The sequence below is a fragment of the Eumetopias jubatus genome, unplaced genomic scaffold (assembly GCF_037043125.1).
Source record: "Eumetopias jubatus isolate StellerSeaLion01/CBP00866 unplaced genomic scaffold, mEumJub1_p1.0 scaffold_9, whole genome shotgun sequence".
Lineage (NCBI taxonomy): Eukaryota > Metazoa > Chordata > Mammalia > Carnivora > Otariidae > Eumetopias > Eumetopias jubatus.
Genome location: NW_028274815.1, coordinates 118,876,195 through 118,901,050, shown reverse-complemented (window position 1 = coordinate 118,901,050; position 24,856 = coordinate 118,876,195). Strand labels below are relative to the sequence as shown.

Below are 24,856 nucleotides of genomic sequence, written 5' to 3'. Positions count from 1 at the left end.
TTGGGGGCGCCTGGGTGGCTCAGTCGTTAAGCGTCTGCCTTCAGCTCAGGTCATGATCCCAGGGTCCTGGGATGGAGCCCAGCATTGGGCTCCCTGCTCCGCAGGAAGCCTGCTTCTCCCTCTCCCACTCCCCCCTGCTTGTGTTCCCTCTCTCGCTGTCTCTCCCTGTCAAATAAATAAATAAAGTCTTTAAAAAAAAAAATCACTGTTGTTCCATTGCAGGTTACATTTCCGGAATCTAAGTCTCGATAAAGAAATAATTGTTGATTTTCGGAAAAAGTAATTGTTAAATGGAGTGATGACATAGGAAAGTAGGTACTGTGGTTTCACAAAACATTGCTCTATAAAACATAACCTTTTGCTGATTCTTTATCATTTAACCCCAAGTTTGCTATCCGGTGCGAACAGAATTCCACGGACCTGGTTCCCAGCTCAATCGGAGGCTCGGAGGACGAATGAGAAAGGAAGGAGCTTGGCTGGGTCTTTCATTCATTTGCTCACTTCTTCACCCACTCATTCATTCCAGAGAGCCTTCCCCCCACTTCCCTGTCCGGCCCTGTACTAGGCTCTGAAGCTAAGAAATGATTCCCCCTCCATTAGCCCTGCCCTCAAGGAGCTCACAGTCTAGTGAGAGTTAAAAGACAGGAAGTATGCACATACTGGCTCTGCTTTACTGACCATCTCCCAAGACTTTCTACGGATGGCATTTGTCTACTTCCTCCTCTGTCCTCCATTCCTAGCATAGTGCCCAGCACACGTTAGGTACTCGATAAATGTTTGCCAAATGAATGTAGTCTTTATGGGGGAGGCAGCATTTGATCTCGGGCACTTGACAGGTGAAAACAGAGGAGAGGGGACACCCTCTCAAAGAGGAAGAATGACAGGGTCATTTTATTTTAAGATTTTACTTATTTATTTGACAGAGACACAGCGAGAGAGGGAACACAAGCAGAGGGGAATGGGAGAGGGAGAAGCGGGCTTCCTGCCGATCAGGGAGCCCGACGCAGGGCTCTATCCCAGGACCCTGGGATCATGACCTGAGCCGAAGGCAGACGCCTAACGACTGAGCCACCAGGCGCCCTGACAGGGTCATTTTAGAAGATCATCCTGGCTTCTGTGTGGAGGATGACGGCTTTGAGTGAGATGTGGGGCAGGGAGACTAGTGAGAGGCTGGTTCAGGGTCCAGGGGTGAGTGAATGGTGGTCTGGACCAAGGCTTTGAAGGTAGAGACAGAAAAGTCCTGATGGGAGGATTCAGAAAGGATGGACAAGGCTTGGGGAGTGTGAAGCAGGAGAGAGCAGGAGTCATGGGTGAGTTCAGGTGTCTAGTGGAGCAGGGCAAGTTGGAGAGGTGTTGGCAGGAAGTTGAGGTCTGTTGAGCAAAATTTTAGGGCAGAGGGACCTTCCAGGTCCCTCAAGTCAGAGCCCAGTTTTGGTGTCATTTCTACCACCTGGAACTGAGTTTGGAGGGTAGAGCTGTCCTGTGGGTACAGAGGAAGCAAGCCAGCTGAGCAGGAGCCAGCCCCATGTGAGTGAGAAGCCCTGCCTCACCTTCTCCAGTTTTCTGGGGCCCCAAGGGGAAGAGGGTTGGCTGCAGAGGCCTTGTCATTGCCCAGACGTGGCATGAAGGTTAGTGAAAGGCAGAATCTCTCTAAAAAGTACCTTCTGATTCTTGCTCAGCAGCACAAATCACATAACCTGGATTGTCAGGACACCTTCCTCCAGTATATTTTATTTCTCTTGGGGTATAACATACATAAGGTAAAGTCCCCTAATCTAAAGGTATAGCTTGATGAATTTGTGCCAGTGTAATCACCAAGCAAATTAAGATATAGACCTTCTCCAGCACCCCAAAAAAGTCACTCTTGTTCCTTTCCCATCTCTAGTGCCCTCCCACCAACCCAGGTAACTACTATTCTGATTTCTATCACCACAGATCAGTGTTGCCTGCCGTTGAACTTTATATATGAATGGAATCATATAATATACTAATTTTTTTCTGGATTCTTTTAGTCCACATACTGTACGTGACATTAATCCATATATCACATATGTCAGTATATTGTACTTTTAGATCTATAACATAGTATTCTGTCGGATGAATGTGCCATAATTTATCAGTTCTCTGGGTTTTTTAAAATTTATTTACTTGAGAGAGCATAAAAGGAGAGAGAGAAGCAGACCCCCACTGAGCAGGGAACCTGATGCAGGGCTCGATCCCAGGACCCTGGATCATGACCTGAGCCGAAGGCAGACACTTAACTGACCGAGCCACTCAGGGACCCCTATCAGTTCTTGTTAATGGACATTGAGCTATTTCCAGTTTTAGCTATACATAAATCTGCTATGAAAATTCTTGCATGAGTATTTTTGTAGACATAGGCACTCATTTCTCTTGGGATGAATACCTAAGAGTGGAAATTCTAGGTCACAGCTTAGGTGTTTGTTCAGATTTAGAAGAAACTGCAGGTTTTCAGAAATGGTTGTACCAATTCCCTCTCTCACCAGCTATATGCAAGAATTTCAGTTGCTTCATGTCTTTGCCTCCACTATGAGACTCCTCTTTTTCTTCCAGTGTTAGATATTGGGTGTGTCTGGCATGGATGCATTGAGCCCTCGGCCCACAAGCAGCAAGATGGAGAGAGGCCACATCCAGCTTGTTTCTTAGCTGGGGGAGGACTGGACATCTTGACATGACTGTGACTCTAGGAACTGGGGTGGCCATCTTATGACCATGAGCATGACACCATCATAAGGACAGCAGAGCAGAGATGAAATAAACCTGGGAGATAGAATGTCCTTGATGACACTGCCAAGCCACTCGATTAATCTGCCATTGGGAGGCAGCCTACTTATTTTTTAAGCTATTTGGGTTTTTTTGTGGGTTTTGTGGACTTACAACATAAAGGATACAGTCCATAAGCCCCCCTTGTAACCAAACCCAATGGTGCCATTTCTGTCCTCTAGAGCAGTCAGCCCCACTAAGCACTTTCTCCTTCTTGAAACCTCTCTGGGATCCCATGCTCACCTGGTCTTCCTCCTATCCCTCTGTTTACTGCTTCTCAGCCTCCTTTCTTGGCTCCTCCTCCTCCTCCTCTGTCTACGTTTCTTTTAAATCTACCTTCCCTCCCTTGGGATCTCATCCAGCACCATGATTTCATCCATCACTGTGTGCCGATGCTACCCAGATATGAATCTCCGGCCCAGACCTCTCTTCTGAGCTTGTCTCATATAAAAATGCCTATTGACCCTCTCCACCTAGACTTTGCCCAGGCATTTCAAACTTGCCTTCTCAAAGCCAAACTCTGTATCTTCCCCCTCAATTTGATCCTTATTCAAGCTTTACCACTACTAAAGTGGTAAAAGAAGGGCTCCTGACTCCTTCATACTCAAGACGAAAACCTAGATGTTCTTGCCATTGCCTTAGCACACACCCACATCCACTCTTTCATCCGTTTTTTCTCCACCTCCCCAAACCACCACCCCGAGTCATCATCACTTTGTAGCTAGAAAGCTGCAATAACCTTCGAACTGGTCCCCCCACACCTGTTCCCAAGTGTCCTCCAAGCCATGCAACCAGGGTAGCCTTTCAGAAATCCAAATTTGTTATCACTCCTTTGATGAAAATGGCTTATTACTCTCAAGATAAAATCCAAATTCATTTGGTAGCGCTACCTGCACTACTCCTTGCTCACCCCCACCCTGGCTCCTTCCCACCTCATCTGGGACAAGTGGTTCTTTCTGCCTATAACATTTCCCCACTCACTCTTGCCCTGCACAACTCCTAATTGTCCTTAGTTTCTCAATCTAAATGTCAGCTTCTCAAGGAGTATCCACACTCACCCCTTACCCCATTCATTTTTCATAGCCCTCCTTACGTTCTCCCACTACACTTCCCATGCTGCATAATTATATATTGATTTGATTAATATTAACCGTCATTATTTGCTGACTCTAGTTCCTCCGCCCCTTCACTTTCCCCCACTAGACTGGCAGAGGCTTGCCACCCTCCACTCCACCCTCCTGCCTTTAGCGCTGCACTTACAGATAGTAAGCGTTCAAGGAAGGCGCTTAATGAGCTAATAAACGAATCCCGACTCATTCAATCCCCATAACAACTCTATGAGGTAAGCATTTCATCAGACCTAGGGAAGCTGAGAGTCGGGGTGGGCAAGTTGCCCAAGGTACAGGGAAAGGGGAGGAGTCAGGTCCTAAGTTCTGAACCCGATTTTTCCGTTCCTGAACTTTGGCCCCTTTGTGAAAGGGCCAGGGAGAGGGTGGACTTTGAGCCACGAGGTTTGCCACGGATGACACAGGTGATCCACGCAGGGAACCGGAATCAAGAGCTCATCTATGAAGACTAAGGTACGCCCCCTCGGCGCTCAATGAGTAAGGATCACAATCTGCTGCATATGCATGAGGGGACCATGAGACCGTGACTCGGGACTACCCGAGATGCGCCTGATTAAAAATTCTTCGGGCTTGAAGACTTGAGAGCCCCCTCATTTCCTCACAGATACAGAGCAAGTTTTCAAAGGCTCATCTGAGGCGAACATTGTGGGGATATCGGGCGAAGACGACCTAACTTGGAGCTTATGATCTGGCGTCTTCTGGAGGCAGCCCAATGCCGGGAGGGGTCCTCGGTCAGCTCCACTAGAAGACGAAGGGGGCGTCTCCCCGGCTTCCTGCGGCGTCGGTGGCGAGCTGAGGTGGAGGCAGGCTGCGGCAGCGAAGGCGACAGTGGCGGCGGCGCCATGGCAGGGCTTGCAGGTACCGTGGCGTCGGCCCCCTGGGGACGGGATGAGAGGCCCTCAGTGCGGCGGCGCCGCCATGTTGTCCCTTCGGGGTCACCTTAAGGCGTCGCCCGGTCCCTTTCTGGGGTTTTCCTTCCGCGCACCCAGGGGGCCACCCCTGTCCGGTGTCACGTGATTGCCCTGTGTGGCCCCAGCCCGGACCTTGGGGGTCCTTCCGCGGCCCGAGGGCGAGTCACCAGACCCCTGGGTCTCGTTCTGGCCTCCAAGGTCAGTGCTCGCCTGTCTGTTCCCGGGACGGGACAGGCAGAGTCGGGGAGCGCAGGGCCGAGGGGCGCGACTACCACCTCTTCGGCCCAGGGGCCCATGGCAGGGGGCCCAGCTTCTGAGAGTCCTATTACTCTGTCCCCGCCACTTCAGTAGCATTTTTAAAATCAGAAGGGGCGTGGGTGAGAGGGGCGAAAGGGAACCTCCCGCCCCAGGCACCCGCTTTGGTGTCTAAGGTGATGGGGTAATAGGTTGACGCTCTGCTTTGAGTCGCGGGTGTTTCTTACTCTCTCATAACTTTACAGCAAGCCTGGACACCCGTTTCCTTTCCTCCAGTATATATGGGGAGTGGCCCTCAAGGGCAGCTGGAGGAACGGAATGCCTGGCACACCAGTGGCCTAGAAAGAATGGGGGATGGGGAACAGTTCTTTTTCCTTACCCCTTCCAAACCTTCTGTATATTCCTTCCAGGCCTCCGTGTCCCTTTTCAATGCTAAATGTTGGGACAGACTGGGGTCTGTCCTAGGGAGGAAATGATCTTTCTGTTTATAGGTTCGGATCGTGTTTTATCCCTTTCAGGGAGCTGGTGTGCTGGGAACAGCTTCTGTTTGCCCTGCCCGACATGGTCCCACCATCCCCTCAGCCTTCTGGACAGCAACACCAAAGCCAGGACAAAAAAAAAAAAAAAGTTCCAGCTTAAGTGCTAATGCCAAGTGTTAGATCTTGTTTATTTGTTTGTTTTAAATCAGAGACTACTGTCAAGCAAATCTGTTAAAAGATTCAGAGCCCTGGTCAGTTTCCTGTGACCAGATCAATTCCGGATCTGTAATTGGTCTTGTTAGAATTGCTGCCCAAAACAGTGTAGCCTTTTATCTGTAATATGTTGTTTCAAAGAGGAATCTGGAAGTCTGGGTTTGGCTGTCTTTTTTTGTTCTCTTATCTTTGAAACATATGCATTCCATTTCAAGCCTGTCACTGTGTGCTATACCAAGGACCATGTGTTGCCTGCCTCTTTGACTTCCTGTTATGGGAATGCTGAGGAATCTGGATCCTGCTGGGGTATGGGCCCTGTTGGGAGGGAGAAGAGGTGGAGGGGAGGGTGAACAGGATCATTCCCAGAGAAGATGGTGACATGTCTCTGGGGCATATAGAGGAAGTCAGAGATCACCAGGGAAAAAGAGACTGTTGTTAGACTAATGTTTTTTGTGTTGTGTGCGCGTTTGTGCACGTTTAAATCTCTGGGGGTAAAACTAACTGCAGATTCAGAATCTCACTTTAGGGTGCTGGCTCCTGAGTAGATACAAGTTTGAAAATAGATATGTAGCAAATGGCTCACAGCAAACCTGCTCCCTCATCCAATGCAGGTGTAAAAAGCTGTCGCTGTCCTGCAGCTGAAGCTTAAGAAGCTTGTCCCCCCACCTCTTCCTTCCGTCACAATCCAAATACTCCACAGATAGAGATAGCAGTGTCACATAGCACCCCACACCTCTGAAAGTCATGGTACCTAGCCCCCCCCCACCCCCCCTTGGAGCTTAACTGGTTAGGCTGAGACACTAACATCCTTCTTGGGGCATTAGTGCCAAGAGTCTTGCCTTTCCAAAGCCATTCCAATCCCCTCACAACTCATCTGCTATATCCTTGGTTTTACAAGGGCAAAGCCTTTTGGGGGTGGTAGAGACAGTTTAGGAAAAAGGGAGGCCTGTGGACTAAGGGCTTGCAATAAAATTCTAGTCATTTTTAACTTCTGCCATTGCTCTCTATCAGAATAAAATGTTTTAATGGTATTGCTTCTGGAAAAATTTTTATAAACAAGGTGTGTTTGGACCAGACTTCTAGGCACCACACAGGAATAGAAAGTGGACACATTCCTTCTGCCTTCTCCAGTGGGTTGTTTGCTGCCAGAACATGAGGGTTTGGGCATGAAGGATGAAAGTGGGGGAGTGGACACTGCACACTCAAGCCCACCCATGTGAATGCAGGCCACCAGGACAGCCCTTGCTTGGAAGTCTGTCATCTCACCATGCCACTTTGATGGATGGATGGAGAAGCCCCACAGATGGGCTTTGCCAAGATTATCTGGAAAGCCCTGGGGCTGCCAGCAGCCTCCTGCCTTTTAAAGGGGGTACAGGAAACTAAGGGGAGCATGCTCTGTCCAGAACAGCCAGACCCTTCCATGCCTGTCTGTCTGAACTCAGCTACCTTATAACTGGGCTGAGGTTAGAGCATGTGGGACAGTGGGGCTGTGGGCATACCCCTGAAGGCTCCGAGGTGAGGCAGTCTTCATTGAGAACACATGTTGAAATGTTCACGGTTCTGTGGGCTTAGTGTGGAAAACCACAGCAACTCCCAGTCTTGAGGCCTGCCATGAAATGGCTTCAGAAGGGAAGTGTGGGCATTGCCTGCTGATGAGTCACCCTGGGGCAAGAGGAGACCCACCTCACCTTCAGGCCAAAGTAGAAGCTGGAGCCACCCAGCATAAGGAAGATGGGAGTCTCTGATTACACATCCCCACCTCAGTCCCCATGGGTCCTGATGGCCACTTTGATGGCAGAGTGTTTCTAGTATCCTGGAGTTCACTGGGGTCTTAGCACTTTTATAGAGGGGAACTGAAGGTGGGGGGTAGGAGATGACCTAGCCAGTTTCCCTGGGCTGATTGATGACAAAGCCCAGTACCAGAACTGAGGTCTGTACCCTCTACCCCCATAATTCTCTGATGTTATACTAAAGATATAGGCGCCTCTAGAGGCGCTGGCAGTGGGGTTTAGAAACTTAAGGGGTTGCTTAGAGGAGGGGAAGTATCAGGCTCAGGGGGCAAGGTGCTTTGTGCTCCAGAAGTGTTTGCAGCAACTGTGACTAAGGGATTTGAGGAAGTGGCAGAGAGATTTATGGCCCTCCAAATCCTCCCTTGGTGTTGACCCAGGAACAGGTGTGTAGTGACAGGGACACATTAAGCCAGAGACGAGCCTGAACAGGCGGCAGGGCCATTTGGTGAGGCAGTCAGCTAACCCTGTGAAAGGAGTCCTGACTCAAGAGAGTGAAAGGGGAGAAAGAAGTCAGGAGCTGAACAGCCAGCCCACCCGCCCACCTACCCTGACATGGCAGGAGAGAGCCCAGGGCCAGGGACCTGGTAAGCACCCCTAAGAATATTGAGGCTAATGCCAGAAGTGGAGAACCCACTAATGGGGAGAGCTAGAGAGAGGTTCCTGGGTGTCAGGGAGGAGACCTGGAGAGTAGTAAGGCAGGGCAGAATGCCCTTGTCGTGGTCCTGGTAGGGGTTATAGGGCCTGGAGGGATAAGCTGGGCAGGGGAGGCACCACACCACACCTCTTATCCGATACTCATTATCAGCCAGTGCCCACCCTGCCCAGTGCTCATTTCCTTGGGGCTCCTAGATGGAGCTAAAGCTCTGTGTTCTGAAGTCCTGAATCACTTCCTTGGTCTATAGCACCCCATCGTGAGGGTTATTCCCACCTTTCTTACCTCCTCCCATCTTTCCTGCCAAGGTCCCGTGTTCCAGGACAAGTGAAGGCATCCACCCCCTCTGGGGAGGGTAAGTGGTCTTTTATTCTGAGACCACAAAAGATGTAGACGTTTCTTTTTGGGGTGGGGAAGCGTTCCTTTATCTCTCAGAACAGTGTTAAGTGAAGATGGAACTGGGTGTGTGAGGGTCCCAGCTTATTCCCCCTTTGTTCCCCCACCCCAACAATGGTGCACCAGCCCAGTCTTAAGAAGTATGTGTTGAAGCCGCAAATGAAGTCACAAGAGACAGCTTTTTGGTGCACCTCCACCACCCCGCAGGGTCCTGGGACACGGTGCGAGATGGGGGAGGTACTGGTTTTTTATTTTTTTGTAGAGGTGGTCCCTGTCCTCCAGGAGCTTACAATCTAGCTGGGGAGACACAACTAATGCACACTTATACAATCAGTACAATTAGCGATTACCACAATATTGACCACAACTGCGTGAGACCAGGGAAAGCAAGATCAGTGAGGGGCTGGGGGCTTGGAGAAGGTGTTTTAGTGAAGATGGGATCATTTACTGGTTGAATAGGTCCAAATTGAGTGACACATTTCTTTGGGGTGGGCTCAGGAGGCCGTGGGGGGGGGAGGGAATTGAGGGAGCAAAGGCAGCAAGGCTGGAATGCACGAGTTGTTGGCGAGGGACAGTGAGCGGGCCCCACTCTGTTTCTTACCCCTCCTCCCTCACTCTCGCCCTCAAGTCCCGCCACAGAGGCACGCAGCTGGCGCCTTGTCTGCTGCATCGGGGTTCAGGGCTTCGGCTGGTGATGCTGGAATGTCCATTCTGCTGGCTGGTGCGGTTGTCAGGATCTCTGTGGTGGGGCCTGTTGGCATGGCCGTGGCTGCAGGGCTGGGATGGCACTGTCCCGACTTGGTCCAGATCAGAATGCATTGCCTGTGCCCAGATCTCAGGGGTATGCTCCCCCCACCCCCCCTCCTCCCTCTACCCCGCCCAGCAGTCGGAGGGGTGCAAAGGGGTTTGGAAGGGATCTGGTATTGTCGTCATTGTCGGTGCTGCTTCTCCGGGGGCCTACCGGCCCCTCACTGACCTTGGCAAATGCTCCTCTGGCGAGAGAGCACAGGGGACCCCCCATTCCTGCGCGGCACTGGCTCCCATGCTGGCCGAGAAGCACAGGAGCACCTGGTGACAAGGCCGCCCAGGGCTGGGGGCTGGGGCCTCAGTTGGGGGCTCGCTGCCGGCGCTCTCCCAGCACCTGCCGCCCGGTCCTCGACACCGTGTACGCCAGCTTCTGCAGGGAGTACCTGAACACCTGCAGCGAGAGACCCGGGACCTGCCCTTAGAGGCAGGCACCCGCCCCGAGTCTGCAGCGCTGCCGTGCCCGCCCCCACCCCACCCCCTGCCCCGCCTGCCGGTCGGACTTAGAGAGGCAGGCGCGGGCGCAGCTTGTCCACGAGTCAGGGCAGCTGGAGCTTTTCCAACTGTGCTGAAGGCTGCATGGCAGCAAGCTGATTGGACCCACAACTTAGGTATACCTCACTTCTCGCAATGGGCTGTGTCCCTGGAGGATTTCGAAAAGCGAATCCTACCCAGTAAATGCAGCATTCCAGGAACACCTTGAAGGAAATATGCGATTCCTTTGGCAAAGGATTCCTTTAGCAGGGAATTCTTCCTGCAAGGGGTGCTTTTAGGGCAAATGATCTCATGGGCAAAGTGCTTTCTTCTGATTTATTTTTACAAAGCACTCTGTCTCTATTTGATTTTTTTTTAACAAAGCGAATTGTCAAAATTGGAAGCGCTTTTTTTCTCTCCCATTTTTCCTGCAAAGAACCTTCTCTAATTGTTTGCTTCAAAGCGCTTTTTATCCGATTCATTTTTTCTTTTAGCTCCTTTGTCTAATTTTTTCTGCAATGCGCTTTTTATCTAATGCATTTTTTTTCTGCCAAGTGCTTTTGCCTGATTTATTTTTCCTGCAATGCGCATTTTCTCTAATTCATTTTTTTCCCGCAAATTACTTTTCTCTTAATTCGTTGTGGGTTTTTATGAAGTGCTTTTTTTTCCTGAGAAGTGCCTTTTTCTAACTTATTTTTGGTTCCACCTTCGCAAGCGCTATATATATATATATATATATATATATATATATATATATTGTTTTAAAGAAATTTCCCCGCAATGCGCAGTTTTTTAAGGCAGAAAATTTTGCTATGCGAGCGTAAAGTCTCTTCGCAAAACAGAAGTGCCCCGCCTCCCTCCTGGGGTAGAGTCTGGGGTGTAGCGGGTTTTTCTTACCGCGTTGGTCGCTAAGAGCCTCGGCGATCGTCAGCGGCTGGCGCCCGCCGCGCCCCAACTCTTTGTTCCCGGCTGGGCGCGGGCGCACTGGGAAGGGTCTGCGCGAGGAGGAGGGCGCAGGGAACGCGCGGGGGCACGCGGTGCCGACCGCGGCACTCGGGCAAGCAGGGATCGCGGCAATAAGGATAGGAAGGGTCTGGGAGGCGGCAATTGCGACGTGGGCCTGCCGGTTAAGGGGGCGCGCATTGGGACCCCTCGCCCACCCGGAACCTGGGCACACTTACCTGCAGCAGCACGCGGAAAATGTACCAGCCGATGATGAGCAGCTCAGCTGAGGCTGCCGCCACTGCCGCCATGGTTCCAAGAGTGGTGGGTGAGTGGTTGAGAGCGTGCGTGGTTCGGCAAGGTCCGCCGATCTCTCGGAGTCCGCTGTTGGGCGCACTGCCGCAGCCGCGGTGGCCGCGCCTTAAGTATCCGCCCGCCAGCCAAGTGCGCATGCGCGTTTGGGGGTGTCCATTGAGGAGGGGTGGCCGGGGGCGCTCCTCATTCGCCAGCAGAGGAAAAAATAATCCATCTGCTCTTTCCACACCGACCCCCGCCTCCTGAGTTCCATCTTAGCCCCTTTCCAGAAGATTCCGCTGTGCCCGCTTTTGAATTTTAGTGTAAAATGGAGGGGAACTGCAACTCTTGAGTAGAGCAAAGGGCTGGAGTAGGGGGTGCACGCCTTTTGGCACGGAACTCCTCGGAGCTGTGGCCTGCAAATTCGAGCCCAGTGTCCAGTGGCACACCAGGACCCCACCTTGGGCACGGGTGGAAAACCAGGAAAACCTAACTTAGGGATCATCTGCCCCGCAGAGCAAAAAAAAAAAAGTGCCCCTTACCGGAGCCTTGGCTTCATAGGCCCCTGATCAGTACTCTCACTCTGGTATTTGATGTGCTGTAAGCCCGTGTCCTCTGCTTCCTGAGAGTCCCTGAGCACGGAACTTTTCTCTGATTCTTTGCCTCCCGCTTACGGTTACTACCACGGCGACGATAGAAAGGAACAGAGCCAGGGCACCGTGCTCTAGGCGCAAAAGTGGTAGTCACCGGGTATCCACCCTGTGGGAGGAATGCGGGAGGGATTGGCCCCTTTGTGTGCGCGGAAAGGATGGGATGAGCTTTCCGAGAAGTCGGAAAATGGTCCAGGATCATTTCTGCTGGACAGGTCTTTTCAACCTCTCTCTCCTGCTCCCCTCCCCCCAGGCCCTGGTAGGTCTTAACGCAGTCAGCGAGGTTCTTTGTACCCGTTGCACTGGGCAGCTGGAGCTTGGAATGGGGTTTTGCTACCGCCACCAGAGGGTTGTGGCTGCCGCAGGTCCATTTCCAGGCACAGCGGGGAAGACCGGAACGCGGTCTGCGAGCTCAGCCCCAGCGCACTGGTGGCCCGCCACTGGAGAGCGCCTCCCCAGCAAGCTTCCTAGCACAGGGGCCAAATGGCATTTGCCCCTATGTGGATAGAAAATTAATTTTGATTAAAAGCTCACAGAGGTCAGGTTCTATACAGTGCCAGCAGCAGATGGAAAGTGTAAGTGATCCAAGTGAGGTCAGTTTGGTTGAAGTGGCATGGTGATTTTTTTTTTTCCTACATTGGCTTTTGAAGAAGCTGGCTGGTTTTGGCAAAATGATGCTGGGCTGCCATTCTAAAAGAAAATATTTGGTAGTGCTGCCACCGCCGCCTCGCAGAGCATGCAAGGATCCATTGCCTGCGGGCTCCAGTTGGCAGTGCGGTGCTTTAACTCTCCCCTGAGCACCTGCTGTGACATTATAGATACAGAACCAAACCCTGTTCTTATTTTGTGGGGGCACAGCATGGAGCCCATGGCCATTGGGGGGCAACCACAGGGCGGTATTGTGAGGTCTGGGCCCCTTGAGGACGGGCTGCAGCCCCAGGAGGCGATACATGATCTCTGCTGGGCAGGGCCCAGGCAAAGCCAGTCCACTGTGTCAGACCTGCCCGAAGAGCCCTCTGGCCCAACTCCCTGACAAGCCCGGGGGAGATACCCCAAGAGCTTCCTGAAATGGTGATGTGGAGAGGAGTAGACTTCCATGGGTGGGCAGGGAGGAAAGGGCATTCACATTTGCTGTTGTTAACCATGATCCATTTTCCCAAATAAGTATACATTCTGTTCCTGTTTTTTTTTTTTTTTGTCTGTCTGTCTGTCTGTCTGTTTTTTGTCTGTTTGTCTGTTGTGTTGACTTTTCTCTTCAGGATCCGTGCTGCCTTGGTGATCCCGGGCTGACAGCCAGAGAGCACAGCGGCTCAGCTCCTGGAGAGTGAGGGTTGAAGAAAGCGGAGGGCAGCTGCCTGCGCCCCCTGGCTCCCATTAGGTCGGTTCCTGCAGCGGTGCCCGGTGGCCTTGGTGAAGGCCCTGCCCAGCAGAGATCATGTATTGCCTCCAGTGGCTGCTGCCCGTCCTTCTCATCCCCAAGCCCCTCAACCCCGCCCTGTGGTTCAGCCACTCCATGTTCATGGGCTTTTACCTGCTCAGCTTCCTCCTGGAGCGGAAGCCTTGCACAATCTGTGCCTTGGTTTTCCTGGCAGCCCTGTTCCTCATCTGCTATAGCTGCTGGGGAAACTGTTTCCTGTACCACTGCTCTGATTCCCCGCTTCCGGAATCGGCGCACGACCCCGGCGTTGTGGGCACCTAACAGCCTGCCCAGTTAGCTTTCCAAGGAAGCAGAAGATGGGAGGGGAGGCATTGACATAGGTCATAAAGCATTGGAGTTTCAAATCCCGCAGCCCCGCGGGTGCCACATTCCTGACGGCGCCTTTCTTGGCCTGTGATGTTTTATCCTTATAATGTGAATAATGGCACTGACCGGTGCTTTTATTGTAGAGTCCTATAGTCGTGGGTGGTCTTGTGATTGTGTGTGTTCTGTCCCCATCTCGGTCCCCCCACCCCTCCCACAGGCTGGCAGGATGGTCACTCCCCTCGCCTCATTCCTGCGAGGAGTCTGCGCCCATCCTGGTACACCGTCCCAGCATGACCTGGGCAGATAAGATGCCAGTCTCGTCATTTCTGTGACCCCTCCTTGTCAGGGTCTCTTACCGTACCAGAATGTTACCATCCCCTCAGTCCCTGTCCTGGTTTCCCTTTAGTTCTCTCCTACCCCTTTCCTTTTTGGGGGAGCACCTGTCCAAGACAGGGCTCATTTTTGCACTTATCTCGAATTTAAAGAGATTGCTGACGCCCGAGAGCCTCGCTTTTTCATCCTTCTTTCCCTGGTCAGCAGCCCAGACAGAAACGTGTCTTGACTGTTTGTTGTCCACAAATCTGCAGTATTTTCTCCACTTCATTTTTAAGAAAGAAGTAACATATCTGTTGCTCTTTCACCTGAGTGTCTGGGCTCACGCTTACCAGCCCAGCCTCACTTTCTTTGCCCTTCCTCCTGCCTTTCTCAATTGTCCCCAGGAGGGGGGGCCTCACCGTGTCTCCTGTGCATGCTCTGCAGGATTGAGGTGTGGTGTGTTCATGTAGATGTAGCAGTTCCAGAGTGAATGGAAGAGTACTCGGAAGAGTTTCATAACAGCCATGATCCCCTTGATAGGTGTTTGGATATTTTTGGTGTGCCGTGAGTGTGTGTGTGTGTGTGTGTGTGTGTGTGTGTGTGTATACAAATATATGTGTATATTCCTTTTAAAGAAGCTTTATCGAACGTGTTCTGATTTTGAGGTTTAGCAATAGCTAGCTATAGTAGGTGCTGCTACAGTTTTTATTTAGCATGGGGATTGCAGGGTGACCAGCTCACTGGACTCCGTGGTGGTTCAGACAAGACAGAGGGGAGCGGTGGCCATCGTCCTTGTGCCAGGAGTTCCTTCAGTCCTGCGCATATAGACTGTACATTATGAAGAATACACAGGAAGACTTTGTGACTGTCACTCGCTTTTTGCTTTTTCTGCGCTTCAGTAACAAGTGTTGGCAAATGAGACTTTCTCCTGGCCCCTGCCCACTGGGGACCAGCATGGTTGTCCGTCCAGTCTCAGTCATCCATCTTCCTCTTGCCTGAGTGGGAAGGGCGGTGGGCCAGGCAGAGGACAGAACTGGAGGCAGTCCATCTAGGGAATGGGACCGTGAGGCCACACTTGTGGAACATTTGGACTGCTATTCTGGAGCTTTTATTTTCGGTGTGTTCGTTGCACAGCTGTTTGAAATGTTTAATAAAGCTTTATAAACTTTACTTTGTGGTTTTATGTGGCTGCAGTCCATTTGGGTTGTGGTGTTGGATTTCTGAGTTGGTATGGGGCAGGGGGTAGCATGGAGGGGCTGAGTCCTTGGCGCCAGAGTACCTTAGCCCGAAAATTTGATCTGTTCTCTGGAGAGCAGATGGTGGGGTTGGGGGAGGGGAGGAGGGGGCAGGCCAGGCGGTGAACAGGAGGGAGTCTGAAAGTTTTTAGAGATGAGACATTTGTGTTTCTCAGCTCCCATGGCCTCTCGCCTGAAACTGTTTCCCTCCATAGGAGAGTTGAGTAACCGATCCCTTGACAAACAACTTAGGACAGCTGGAGCTCTAATCATCAAGGATTTTTATGGTGCTGCTTTTGAAGTAAAAATAAAGTGAAACCCCTTATGGCATTTCAAGTGGAAAAATAAATAAGAGTGGCCTCCAACCAGGGGGCTTAAGGTGATGGCTGGAAGTGCAAGAGTGTGGCGGGTCCCTGTTGTTGATGGGCACGTGCTCCTGTGGCTCTGACCTTTGAGACAAAGCAGGTAGCTTGTCAGGGACCTGGGCTGGGTGTCCACCTCTCAGTCTCTTTTCCTTCCAGAAAACCTAACTGGAATACTGCTCTCCAAAGCACAGTGCTGTTATAAGGGTTTCTGGAGATAACAGTTGCAAAAGGGCTTTGGTAATTTCATAGAAGTTCACATGTCTTATCTTGATTTTTAATTTATTGCTGTAAAGTTTTGTGTTATTTTCTCCTGCCCCTTTTAAATCTCCCCATTGTCAGTTTGTCCCTTTTCTCATTCCTAGCATTGTTGCTTGTCCATGCTTTCTCTTTCCTTGACCAAAACTTGCCAAGAGTTATCCATTTTAAAGGTATTTTCAAAGAACTGAACTTGTATTGATTATATCTGCTGAGTATTTTCTGCCTGATCTTTTTGTGCTTTTACCTCTGAATTCTTCTTTCCTGGGTTTCTGGATATATTTCGTGGTTCAGCAAAGTCTTGACAAGCTGAAAAGTCCTACCCATGGAAAGGAGAGTTTATTCAGCAAACATTGAGCCCCTGTACGAGGCTTGCTGGGGATTTCAGGGGCAAGACCCAGGCCTGACCCTCCAGGAGCGCATGATTCTAGCCTAGTGGGGAAGACTTAAGAAAATAGACAATTGCAAATTCCAAAAACAAAACAAGCAAACAAAAAAGGCTTTTGTGGCCCCACTCTCCTGTGGAGGCACCTGGATGATAAATGAAGCCAAGATTATTGTTTATTTTGCTCTCCCTCAGAAAGCAGCTTTCTGTCGTAGGTCAAGCCTGCTTAAGTGTTACAAACAGGCCTCCTTCTGAAAGATGTGTGGCCCTTTCCAGCAGGGAGCCTGCAGCCCACTCCCCCCGCCCCCCACAAGGTGACTGCCAAATCAGCATTCCGTCTGCCCCGCAGTGCGGTGCGGCTTTCCACCTTGACCCTGCCTCCTCTTCCTGAAACACCTTTCAGGAAAGTGAAAAGTAGATACCTCTTCTGGAAAAAAGCAGGGGCACCGGGCCTTAGAAAATCACGCTCTGCAATCCCTCTGGTTGCTGTGGCTTCCAGTATGAGACGGTTGCTCACGGGGTACCTGCTAACCGCAGACCCCACGAGGCCTTGGGCTGGGCTTCTGTCAGAACTGGTCTATACCCTGCTCTGGACCTCTGTTTCCTTATAGGTGAAATGTGGTCTTTGGAGCAAACAGTTCCTAGCTCTAAATACTGCGAATCCTTCTTCCTAGGATCTTAAGGTGCTCCTGGATACACCTGAAGAAGGTGACTGAGCTCTGGGAAGTTGGCAGTGTCCCTGCAGGACAGCCTGCATATGCTTTCTGCTTTAGTCAGTGTACCATGTGACCCCAGATATGCCTCTGTCAGGAAGCCTTCCTGAACTTCGTCCCTTCCTCTTCATAGTGACTGGGTTCCTCCCGCCCTTCAAGGGAACCAGCACTGTTACTCAGTCAGGGGGTACTTACCAGAATCTGTGTAGGGGCTAGGCCTGGGGGGCCACACGAGGTGGATATCCCTGCCCTTAGGGCATCATCCAGGCTAATGGGAAAGGGCATGACCTTGGGCAGACAGTCCCACTGATATGTATAAAACTATGAATTGTGGCAGATGCTATAATGGGAGTCTAAAAGGGGATCTGATGCAGGGCGGGGGAGGATTGGTGTTCAGGCTGAGACCTGAGGACAAATATAAATGTTTGAGCAGTGAAATAATACATGAGATGTTATTTCTCAGCATCTCATCAAGCATCTCTGTTCTTGCAGATAAAGAAATGGGACTGAAAGTAAAATGAAGGGCCACCAGTATCTGGCTGTCTTAGAATCAGCTCAGACGGCTTTTGGCAATAGAGGTCAGGCTGTTCAAAGCTTTGAGGACTCTGCTGGGAGATACTGAGGGGCCGAAGGCTGACATTCTGGTGGCGGGCCCCAAAACAGTCCCGAGAACTCTTCAGTTTCCAGCTGACTGGAACCATCACAAACAAGGATCTGGTGGGAATAGGGGATAACCCAATCAGAACAGCATTTTTAAGGTGGGATTCTTTCAGCAAGGAATGAGCCAGCTAGCATTTGAGCAGTGAAAGCTACAGGGCTGTCAAGAAGGCCATTGCCCTGTCCAGCTCCCTGGGAACAGGGAGAAGGAGATCTCAGGCATGCCGGTGGGTGGGGAAGTAAGGGCAGGAGCTGGGGAGGGAGAGGGATGGAGAAAGGTGATGGAAGGAAGCCTGCCTCCCATTGAACCGCTGCAGGAAAGGAGGCCAGAGAAGGGTTGTCACCAGTGTCCAATCCCAATCCCCCACAGCCAGTGCAAAACTTGCCCCTCACCCCCCACCTGCCCCATAATGAGTGAAAGGGTCACCACTCTGAAAAGAGGGAAGAACTAAGAAGTGCTCTCCTCAGCAAGTGGTGGAAGGTGATCCTGACTCAGACAGGCTGGTCCAGCCTCCGCCCAGCACCTACCTCCCCAGTGTCTTCCCGAAAGCCAGAAGAGGGGCAGTTTGGTCTGCCAAGCTTCAGAGAGAGAAGTCAGTAGCTTGAGAAAAACTGATTATAGAGTGGGTTTGGGGAAGGGAGAAACCTGGCCAAGCAACAGCTGAAGGAAGTCCTTGGTCTTTGGGGTACTGGGACCCAAACAGTGGGTGGGAATAGACTTGGGGAACAGTGTAGGACCAACAAACCTTGAGAGGCGAGGCTTCAGGGAGCCCCGGGTCCTATGCCCCCGCCTTTGTGACCATACCTCCCAGAGCCTGTTTCCTCCCCTAGAAAATGGATATTATAATATCCACCGTAGCCTGGCTCAAGATGGAGTCTTCACAAATATTCCCTGTCTTCTGTGGCCCTCTACCTCCAGCCCTTACTGGGCTCAAGCCTCTTAGGGATGCGATCTGATCATCCAACTCTCCTGCTCATTCGTTCATGCCAGGAGCGTTTGCCAGGCCCTATGCCAAGCTCTGAGAAGCTGATGCAGAACAAGACCATGTCAGCCTTGAGCTCAGCTCAGTGAGAGGGCGGCCCCCCGGCGGCCCCATTGCAGTGCCATATCTGGCTTCACCTCTTTTCCTGGGCAGCTGGGAGTCTACACTTGGCCAGCTCACTTCTTCCAAAGCTAAACCCTCAAGCCAATTCCCTGCCCCACACTGGTGGTTGCAGCCCTCTAAGGGGGCCTGATCCCCACCCACCTCATGTCCCATGTGACTTTGCTGTCCTCTGCTCACTCTTTTCCAGGCCTCTGTTTCCCCATGTTTATGCCCAGGAGGGGACTGGACGGGAAGTCTTTAACATTTCCAAAGCCATCAGTTAACTTCACCCTTGTTATTTCATTACCCTTGTTACTTCTTAGAGATAGAGAGTGAAAGAAAGTATGTTACAATAAGCAAGTGTTTAATGAAAGGATTTTTTGCATTAAAGAATAAACTTCAAATCTATTGGGTGCCGAATCTTAGAGTCAGGGCACATTTGGGAAGGTCTTTGAGGGAGGAAGACAGACAAAGCCCGTCAGTGGCTACCTGTTGCCTGTGCTCCCATCTTCTTAGCTTGGCCATCAACGCCCCGTGTAACCCTTGAGGGTGGGTGCTTGGTCTTTGTCCCTTGACCAGGCGCAGGCCTAACCAGAGCTGGCAGGGAACCTGCAGACTGGCTGGCCAGGGTGATGGATGGAGGGATGGCCCTAATCAGTCAATCTCTTGGACTTCCTAAGGACTTAGGTGGCCCAGTCCTTCCTACAAGTAAGAAAATTCAGTTTGCCTCCCAATCTCTTCTTAGCGACTCTGAAGTGACAATATTTTCCAGCCTCCAGACTAATATTTCACACACACATATCACAGAGACTACTATTTCTCAGATGTGTGAGAAGAACCTTACAAAAGGTTCCACAGCCTGGCATCCTCCCTCTGGCAACAGGTGGCTATGAGTCACCTGTCTTCCCTGAGCCTCAGTTTCCCCATTTGTAAAATGAGGCAGTTGGACTAGATGATCTCGAGTTCCTTTCCAGCTCTAGCATCGCCCTCAGATGCCCTGGTGCCTAGGGCAGTCACTGGAGAGGGGGCATGGTGACTCCAGGATCTGCTGTCAAGTCCATATCTCGGAGCATGGAAGAATCGTGGTGATGGCTGCAGCCCCCAGGAGATGAGCCTGGCAGAACTGGCTCGGAGATTTTTCCGCCACTGGTGACATGTCCTGGCAGAGTCTGTGCAGGTAGGTTGATGCAGGTGAGGGGCAGGGTTGGGCTCTCCCTTCTCTTGTCATCCCTGGTAATGGTTGTTTGCAGGATCAGAAGCCTCCAGGACTGGTGGGTGCTAGCTAGGTTCAGCCATTCATATTGGCAGAGCAGTTGAAATGCCTTTTCACCCACTGTCCTGGCAGGGCTTCCAGAAAGGTTTTCTGCTCTCATTCCTTGAAGTCCTCTCTGTATTTCATTGTCTATGCCTGGAATCATACCTTCCCATAGCCTTCCAGCCCCCCCATCCAGGTGGCATGTTCTGTGAGAACATTGTGGCCCTGACGCTGTAACCAGCCAGGAATGGCTTAGACCAGAGCCAGAGCCATGACAGGAAGACTCATCCAAAATTGGGGCTCTGCCTATGGAAAGAAAAATATTAATCCATTTCCAGTGTCCCCTCAGAGCACACATCCAAGTTCGAATCCTATTTTAAAAGGTCAGAAAGGAGATATGAGCCCATTAAAAACCAGGGAAGAAAGGAATTGGATAATTAACAAGTGTCTGAATGGGGAACCCCACTAAGGTAAAAAGGAACAGAATGACATCAAGAAGGCAAAGACCAACCAATCTGACTACATCAAAACTAAATATTTCCAGAATCAAACAATATCACAAACAGAACCAAAAAGCAATGGGTAAACTATTTGCAGATCCATAATGTGTAAAAGAACACAAGCAAAACCTTAACGGTAAAATGCAGCAGAGAAGTGTATCATTTACCTAAACCGACTTTACAGAAGAGGAAATAGAAGAACTGACTAAAAATTTTTTGAAAAAATACTCAATCCACTAATAACTGACGATCAACAATAAAAAACATGAGGAGGGGCACCTAGGTGGCTCAGTTGGTTAAGCCTCCAACTCTTGGTTCTGGTTCAGGTTATGATCTCGGGATCATGGAATTCAGCCCTGCATCAGGCTCCGTGCTGGGCGTGGGGCCTGCTTAAGATTCTCCCTCCCTCTCCCACTCCCTTGCTCACATGCTCTCTCTCTCTCAAAAGAAAAAAAAAAAAAAATAAGGAAATACGAGTCCCCTCAACAAATTAAGGGGGGGAAGTTTAAGAATACCCGATGCTGATGAGGATACAGTGGGCCAGGCACTATTATTCAGCGCTAAGGGGACTGTGAATTGGCATAAACTTTTTGAAAAGTAGTATGATAGTCAAAGAGAAGAGAGAACTGAAAGTTTCAAGAAAGGGCAAGTGGCCTATGTATTTATACATTTATTGTCTTCTTTGTGTCAGGCATGGTGCTAGGTGTTAGAATATGAAGATGAATAAGATATGGCATATCTTGGGCATATGGTCAAAGAGGTAAGACACACAGATACTAAAATGATGTGTAGTAAGAAGGCCAGAGATGTGTTTGGGACATGGACAAAGCATGGAGCAGCTGGGATGGGTGGTACAAGTGTGAGGCTTTATGGGAGTATCGGGGGGGTTCCTAGAAGAGCTGCCTGGATGAGCGGGAGTTACTCAGGCAGAGGGCAGAGACGGAAGTTAGCATCATGCATGAGCTTGTAGACAGTTCAGGGTCGCCAGAGCATGAAGTAAGAAGCAAGGGAGGCAGAAGGTGGGACCAGATCACACAGTGCCATGTCTGTCTAACTGAAGAGTTGGGTCTTTTTCCTCTTCACAAGAGGGGGCCTTTGAAGCATTTTGAGCAGGCAGGTGCCATGGTAAGATTTCTGTTTTAGGGTGATTATTCTGGTTACTTGGAGACATCTGGAGGGACAAGGGCTAATGAGGAGATGATCGCATTGGTCCAAGTACAGAGGGCAAGGCCTGAATTAGGGCAGAAGCCAAGAGGATGGAGAGAAGGGAAAATTAGAAAACCCTGCTGACTGACTGATGGCTGGGTTAAAGAAAGAGTCAAGGATGCCTTCCCTGTTTCTGTCTTGGGTGACTGTGTCGATGGGAGAGCACCTAAGAGAAAGGACAGACTCAGGGGCTGGAGGAGGATTGTTGAGCTCAATTTTGACAGGTTGAGTGAAAGGTGGGGGTCCAGGTGGAGGTGGCCTATAAGGAGCTAGGCAGAGGGTTTGGATCCAGAAGGAGATTTGAACAAAAGATTTGGTTTATAACTGATTGCGATTGTAGCCGTGGGCTTTGGTGAGCTGGCCCTCGGAGAAATGGCAGCTGAGAAGAGAAAAGGATCCAGGCGGAGAACCTCTCCCCAGTGTAAGGGGTGGGCAGAGAGAAAGAAGAACCCACAAAGGCAAAAAGTCAGAAAAAGGTGGAAGAAGCACCTGTAGCCCGTGTTGGCATGCCAGCCCAGGGATGTGGAGTGTTTCCAGGAGGGAAACACTCGGCAGAAAAAGGAGTAAAGCTAGGTAGATAAGGACTGAGACCTCACTGCATGGAGGGACTGGGGGCCCCTGGATCCTCACCAGAGCAGTTTCCTGTGAGAAATGCAGCAGAAGCCCTGCAAGGTGAGCAGAATAAAATGAATAAAATGAAAGGGGACGGAAAAGCCGACAGCATGGCCACCTGTCCTGAGGAGTCCGGGATACTGGAGAGAAGTGCTAGAGTTACGATTTGGGTCAAGGACAGTCTCCGAGCTGGGCTGAGAGGAAATAAGGGTAGATAAGACAGAAGAGAGGTTGAGAGGGCTGTTGCCTAATGTGCCTCCTGTCTGTAGACATCAGAGGGGAGATCAAAGGACAAGGTTGGTAGGGAGGGAAAAGGTCCCTTGGTGACCTTGACTGGAGCTGCTGTCAAGTATATATGGAGAGTATATATGCCAGTTGGGAGCCCACAGAGAAAGTGTGGCCGTGTCCTGAGGGCGATAGATGGAGAACTAGGGATGAGCTTGAAGGAGAAGGTGCAGCGTTCACAGAGCAGGGCCAGACACTGAGCTGTGACTGACACTTTAGGAATGGATGCAGGCAGAGAACCTGCCAAGGAGACTGAGCAGGAGGGGCTAGAGGAGAAGACCGGAAAAGTGGGGGTCCCAGAAGCCCAGGGAGGTGAGAATTTCTACAAGTCAGGGTGGCCACTGGTGGGCCAGAGGCACAGAGGTCAGGGGAGGTGAGGACATCCCCCGGACCTGGTCTTGGGGACCTTTGCCACAGCAACTTTGGGGGAGGGACCAGAAGCCCACCCGGGTGGGGGATGATCCGGAGTCTGGCTGAGAAAGCAAAAGGGGGAGCTGGGGGGGACAGCAGGGCCCAGGAAGGTGCTGTGTCTTAGCCGCTGACATTTGGAGGGAGGAGGGCTATGGGAGCCGAGTTTGAAGAGCAGCGACAGGTCATGCAAGGGGCCCCCAAGCGGTGGGATTAAGTGTAGAGGTGAAGGGATTAGCCGTGTTGGTGGAAAGGGGCACAATTAAATCATGTACATTTTACGAGGTAAGCTGATCTCCATGTTCTTCTGGAGGCTTTTGCTCTGCCCTCTGGGTACCGACTACAGCTCTAATTAGCAGTGGTTTCGTCGTGCCTCGTGTCTGGGGCCATGTCTTCCTCGGGTTGTGTACCTTTCGGCACCTAGCAACAGGCAGCGCGCGAGGTAGAGGCAGAATAATTATTTTCTGCTTGAAATCCCAAATGTCTGAAATGGAGGTTCAGAATTCTGTTTCATCACAAAGATTTTGTGACAATTCCCAGCGAATCAGTGAACAAGGAAACACGGTTCGAGGTTGAGGCTGTTGTGGGTGTGAGGCTGTCTGCACCCCAGGAAATGCAGGCTGTACCCCTCTGTGGGCACAGCTCTTTATAGTGTACATGGCGGGCTATTACACTTGTCTCCTTTGGTCATCACAACCCCATCCTCCCGCCCCTGGTGAGACACACAGCTACCATTAGCCCCATTTCACTTAGGAAGTCGGGACGGGCTGGAAGGAGAGAGTGAGGGGCAGTGAAATGGGTGGAGACTGGGCACCATCTTGAATGCTACGTTCACGGCCCACCAGCACATGGTGGTGGTATCTCATAGACATGGAATAATTCTCTTTCTTCCATATTTGAATAGAAGTCAAAATCAAGAGAGAGCCTTGGTCTAACTGGCTGAGCTTGGGCCTAGTGCCACCCTGACAGGACCCGGGTGGTGAGAAGCAGGGGCTGGAGGAGGCACCTCTGTGGCTTTTGTGTGCAAGAGCAGCCCAGGTCCCACCACAGCCACATAAAATAGAGAACAGGACATTTCCCTACAGGTAACAAGGAGCATTAGGAAGAATGAGGGCCGCTAGAAAGCCCAAACCCCTAGACATCCATTACAAGAAGTAACCAGCCCAGAGGCAGAGAGATCTGATAGGAAGCCATGGTCCAGATGAGGGAAGGAGGGGCCTGAACTAGACCAGTGGAGATGGACAGAAATAGATCAGAAACTTGTAGTAGCTAAAACCCAGAAATAATTGGTGTATGATTCACTATCAGGTAAGAGAGGGTGATGATGAGGGTGACTCGTATGTGTTTGGGTGGGCCCTGGGTAGGTGGGCAGAAGGCCCCTGTATATGAGGAACGCAGCACGGGGAGCTGGTGTGTGGAGCCGGACAGTGGACTCAGATGTAGCCAAGGGGTCAGGGTCATAGCCAGGTGGAGTCCAGCAGGCACTTGGATCCAGGGTCTGGGGCTCAGGAAGAGATTGGACTGGAAGTACTGGCCCAGGGCCATGGCCACTCAGGGAGTAATGGGAAGCCTGAGAATGAGTGAGATCGCCAGAGAGAGAATGGAACAGGGCCTTAGGGCAGAATCACGAGTTACAGGGACATGTGAGGAACCAGTCAAGGTGTGAGCAGGTGACAAAGGAAAGAGAAGGAAGGACCTCAGAGATGTGGACAAACAACCAGGAGAGGGGTTGCCAGGGCAACCAAAGTAGTGAGGCATTCCAAGGAGAAAGTAATCAACATTGTCAAATGCAGCGGAGAATTCCAATAAAGACAGAATTCTTTGGATTTCATGATTAGTAAGTTTTTGGTGACCTTAATAAGAGCATTTTGGGGGAGTAATGGGGCTTAAACCGAACTAATATTCAGATGTGAGGGGGACATGAATCTGTCACTAGGAGTCCTTTGAGGAGTCTGGAAGGAAGACTTGGAGAGGTGAGGGATTAGGGGCGGGGAGTTTGAACGTAGGAAAGATGTGAGCAAGTTTATAGGCAGACGTCAGCTTCCAAATGCAATAAGCATTGTTG

At 50.9% G+C, this 24,856-nt stretch overlaps 2 protein-coding genes across 3 annotated transcripts; one reads left to right on the top strand and one right to left on the bottom strand.

Annotated features, from left to right (window-relative positions):
- Positions 1–4,678: 4,678 nt before the first annotated feature.
- On the top strand, positions 4,679–15,000 carry BLCAP (BLCAP apoptosis inducing factor). The gene is made up of 2 exons (XM_028118774.1): positions 4,679–4,769; positions 13,031–15,000. The coding sequence occupies exon 2, from the start codon at positions 13,207–13,209 to the stop codon at positions 13,468–13,470; it is 264 nt and encodes an 87-aa protein (XP_027974575.1). The 5' UTR covers positions 4,679–4,769; positions 13,031–13,206; the 3' UTR covers positions 13,471–15,000.
- On the bottom strand, positions 8,874–11,210 carry NNAT (neuronatin). Of its 2 annotated transcripts, none has more exons than XM_028118773.2 (3): positions 11,067–11,210; positions 10,034–10,109; positions 8,874–9,805 (listed from the first exon to the last, which is right to left on the bottom strand). In XM_028118773.2, exons 1-3 carry the CDS (start codon positions 11,136–11,138, stop codon positions 9,576–9,578), a joined length of 378 nt encoding a protein of 125 aa, XP_027974574.2. In that variant the 5' UTR covers positions 11,139–11,210; the 3' UTR covers positions 8,874–9,575. The 2 variants fall into 2 exon arrangements, with proteins under 2 accessions (XP_027974574.2, XP_027974573.2); XM_028118772.2 differs by having other exon boundaries at positions 9,656–9,805; positions 10,029–10,109.
- Positions 15,001–24,856: the final 9,856 nt, after the last annotated feature.

Excerpts from the sequence above, each read along its gene's own strand:
- NNAT (XM_028118773.2), bottom strand. The coding sequence starts at position 11,138 with ATGGCGGCAGTGGCGGCAGCCTCAGCTGAGCTGCTCATCATCGGCTGG. Across the intron at positions 10,110-11,066 it reads TTTTCCGCGTGCTGCTGCAG|GTGTTCCTGGAATGCTGCAT; the intron begins GTAAGTGTGCCC and ends ATTTCCTTCAAG. Across the intron at positions 9,806-10,033 it reads GACACAGCCCATTGCGAGAA|GTGTTCAGGTACTCCCTGCA; the intron begins GTGAGGTATACC and ends CTCTCGCTGCAG.
- BLCAP (XM_028118774.1), top strand. The coding sequence starts at position 13,207 with ATGTATTGCCTCCAGTGGCTGCTGCCCGTCCTTCTCATCCCCAAGCCC.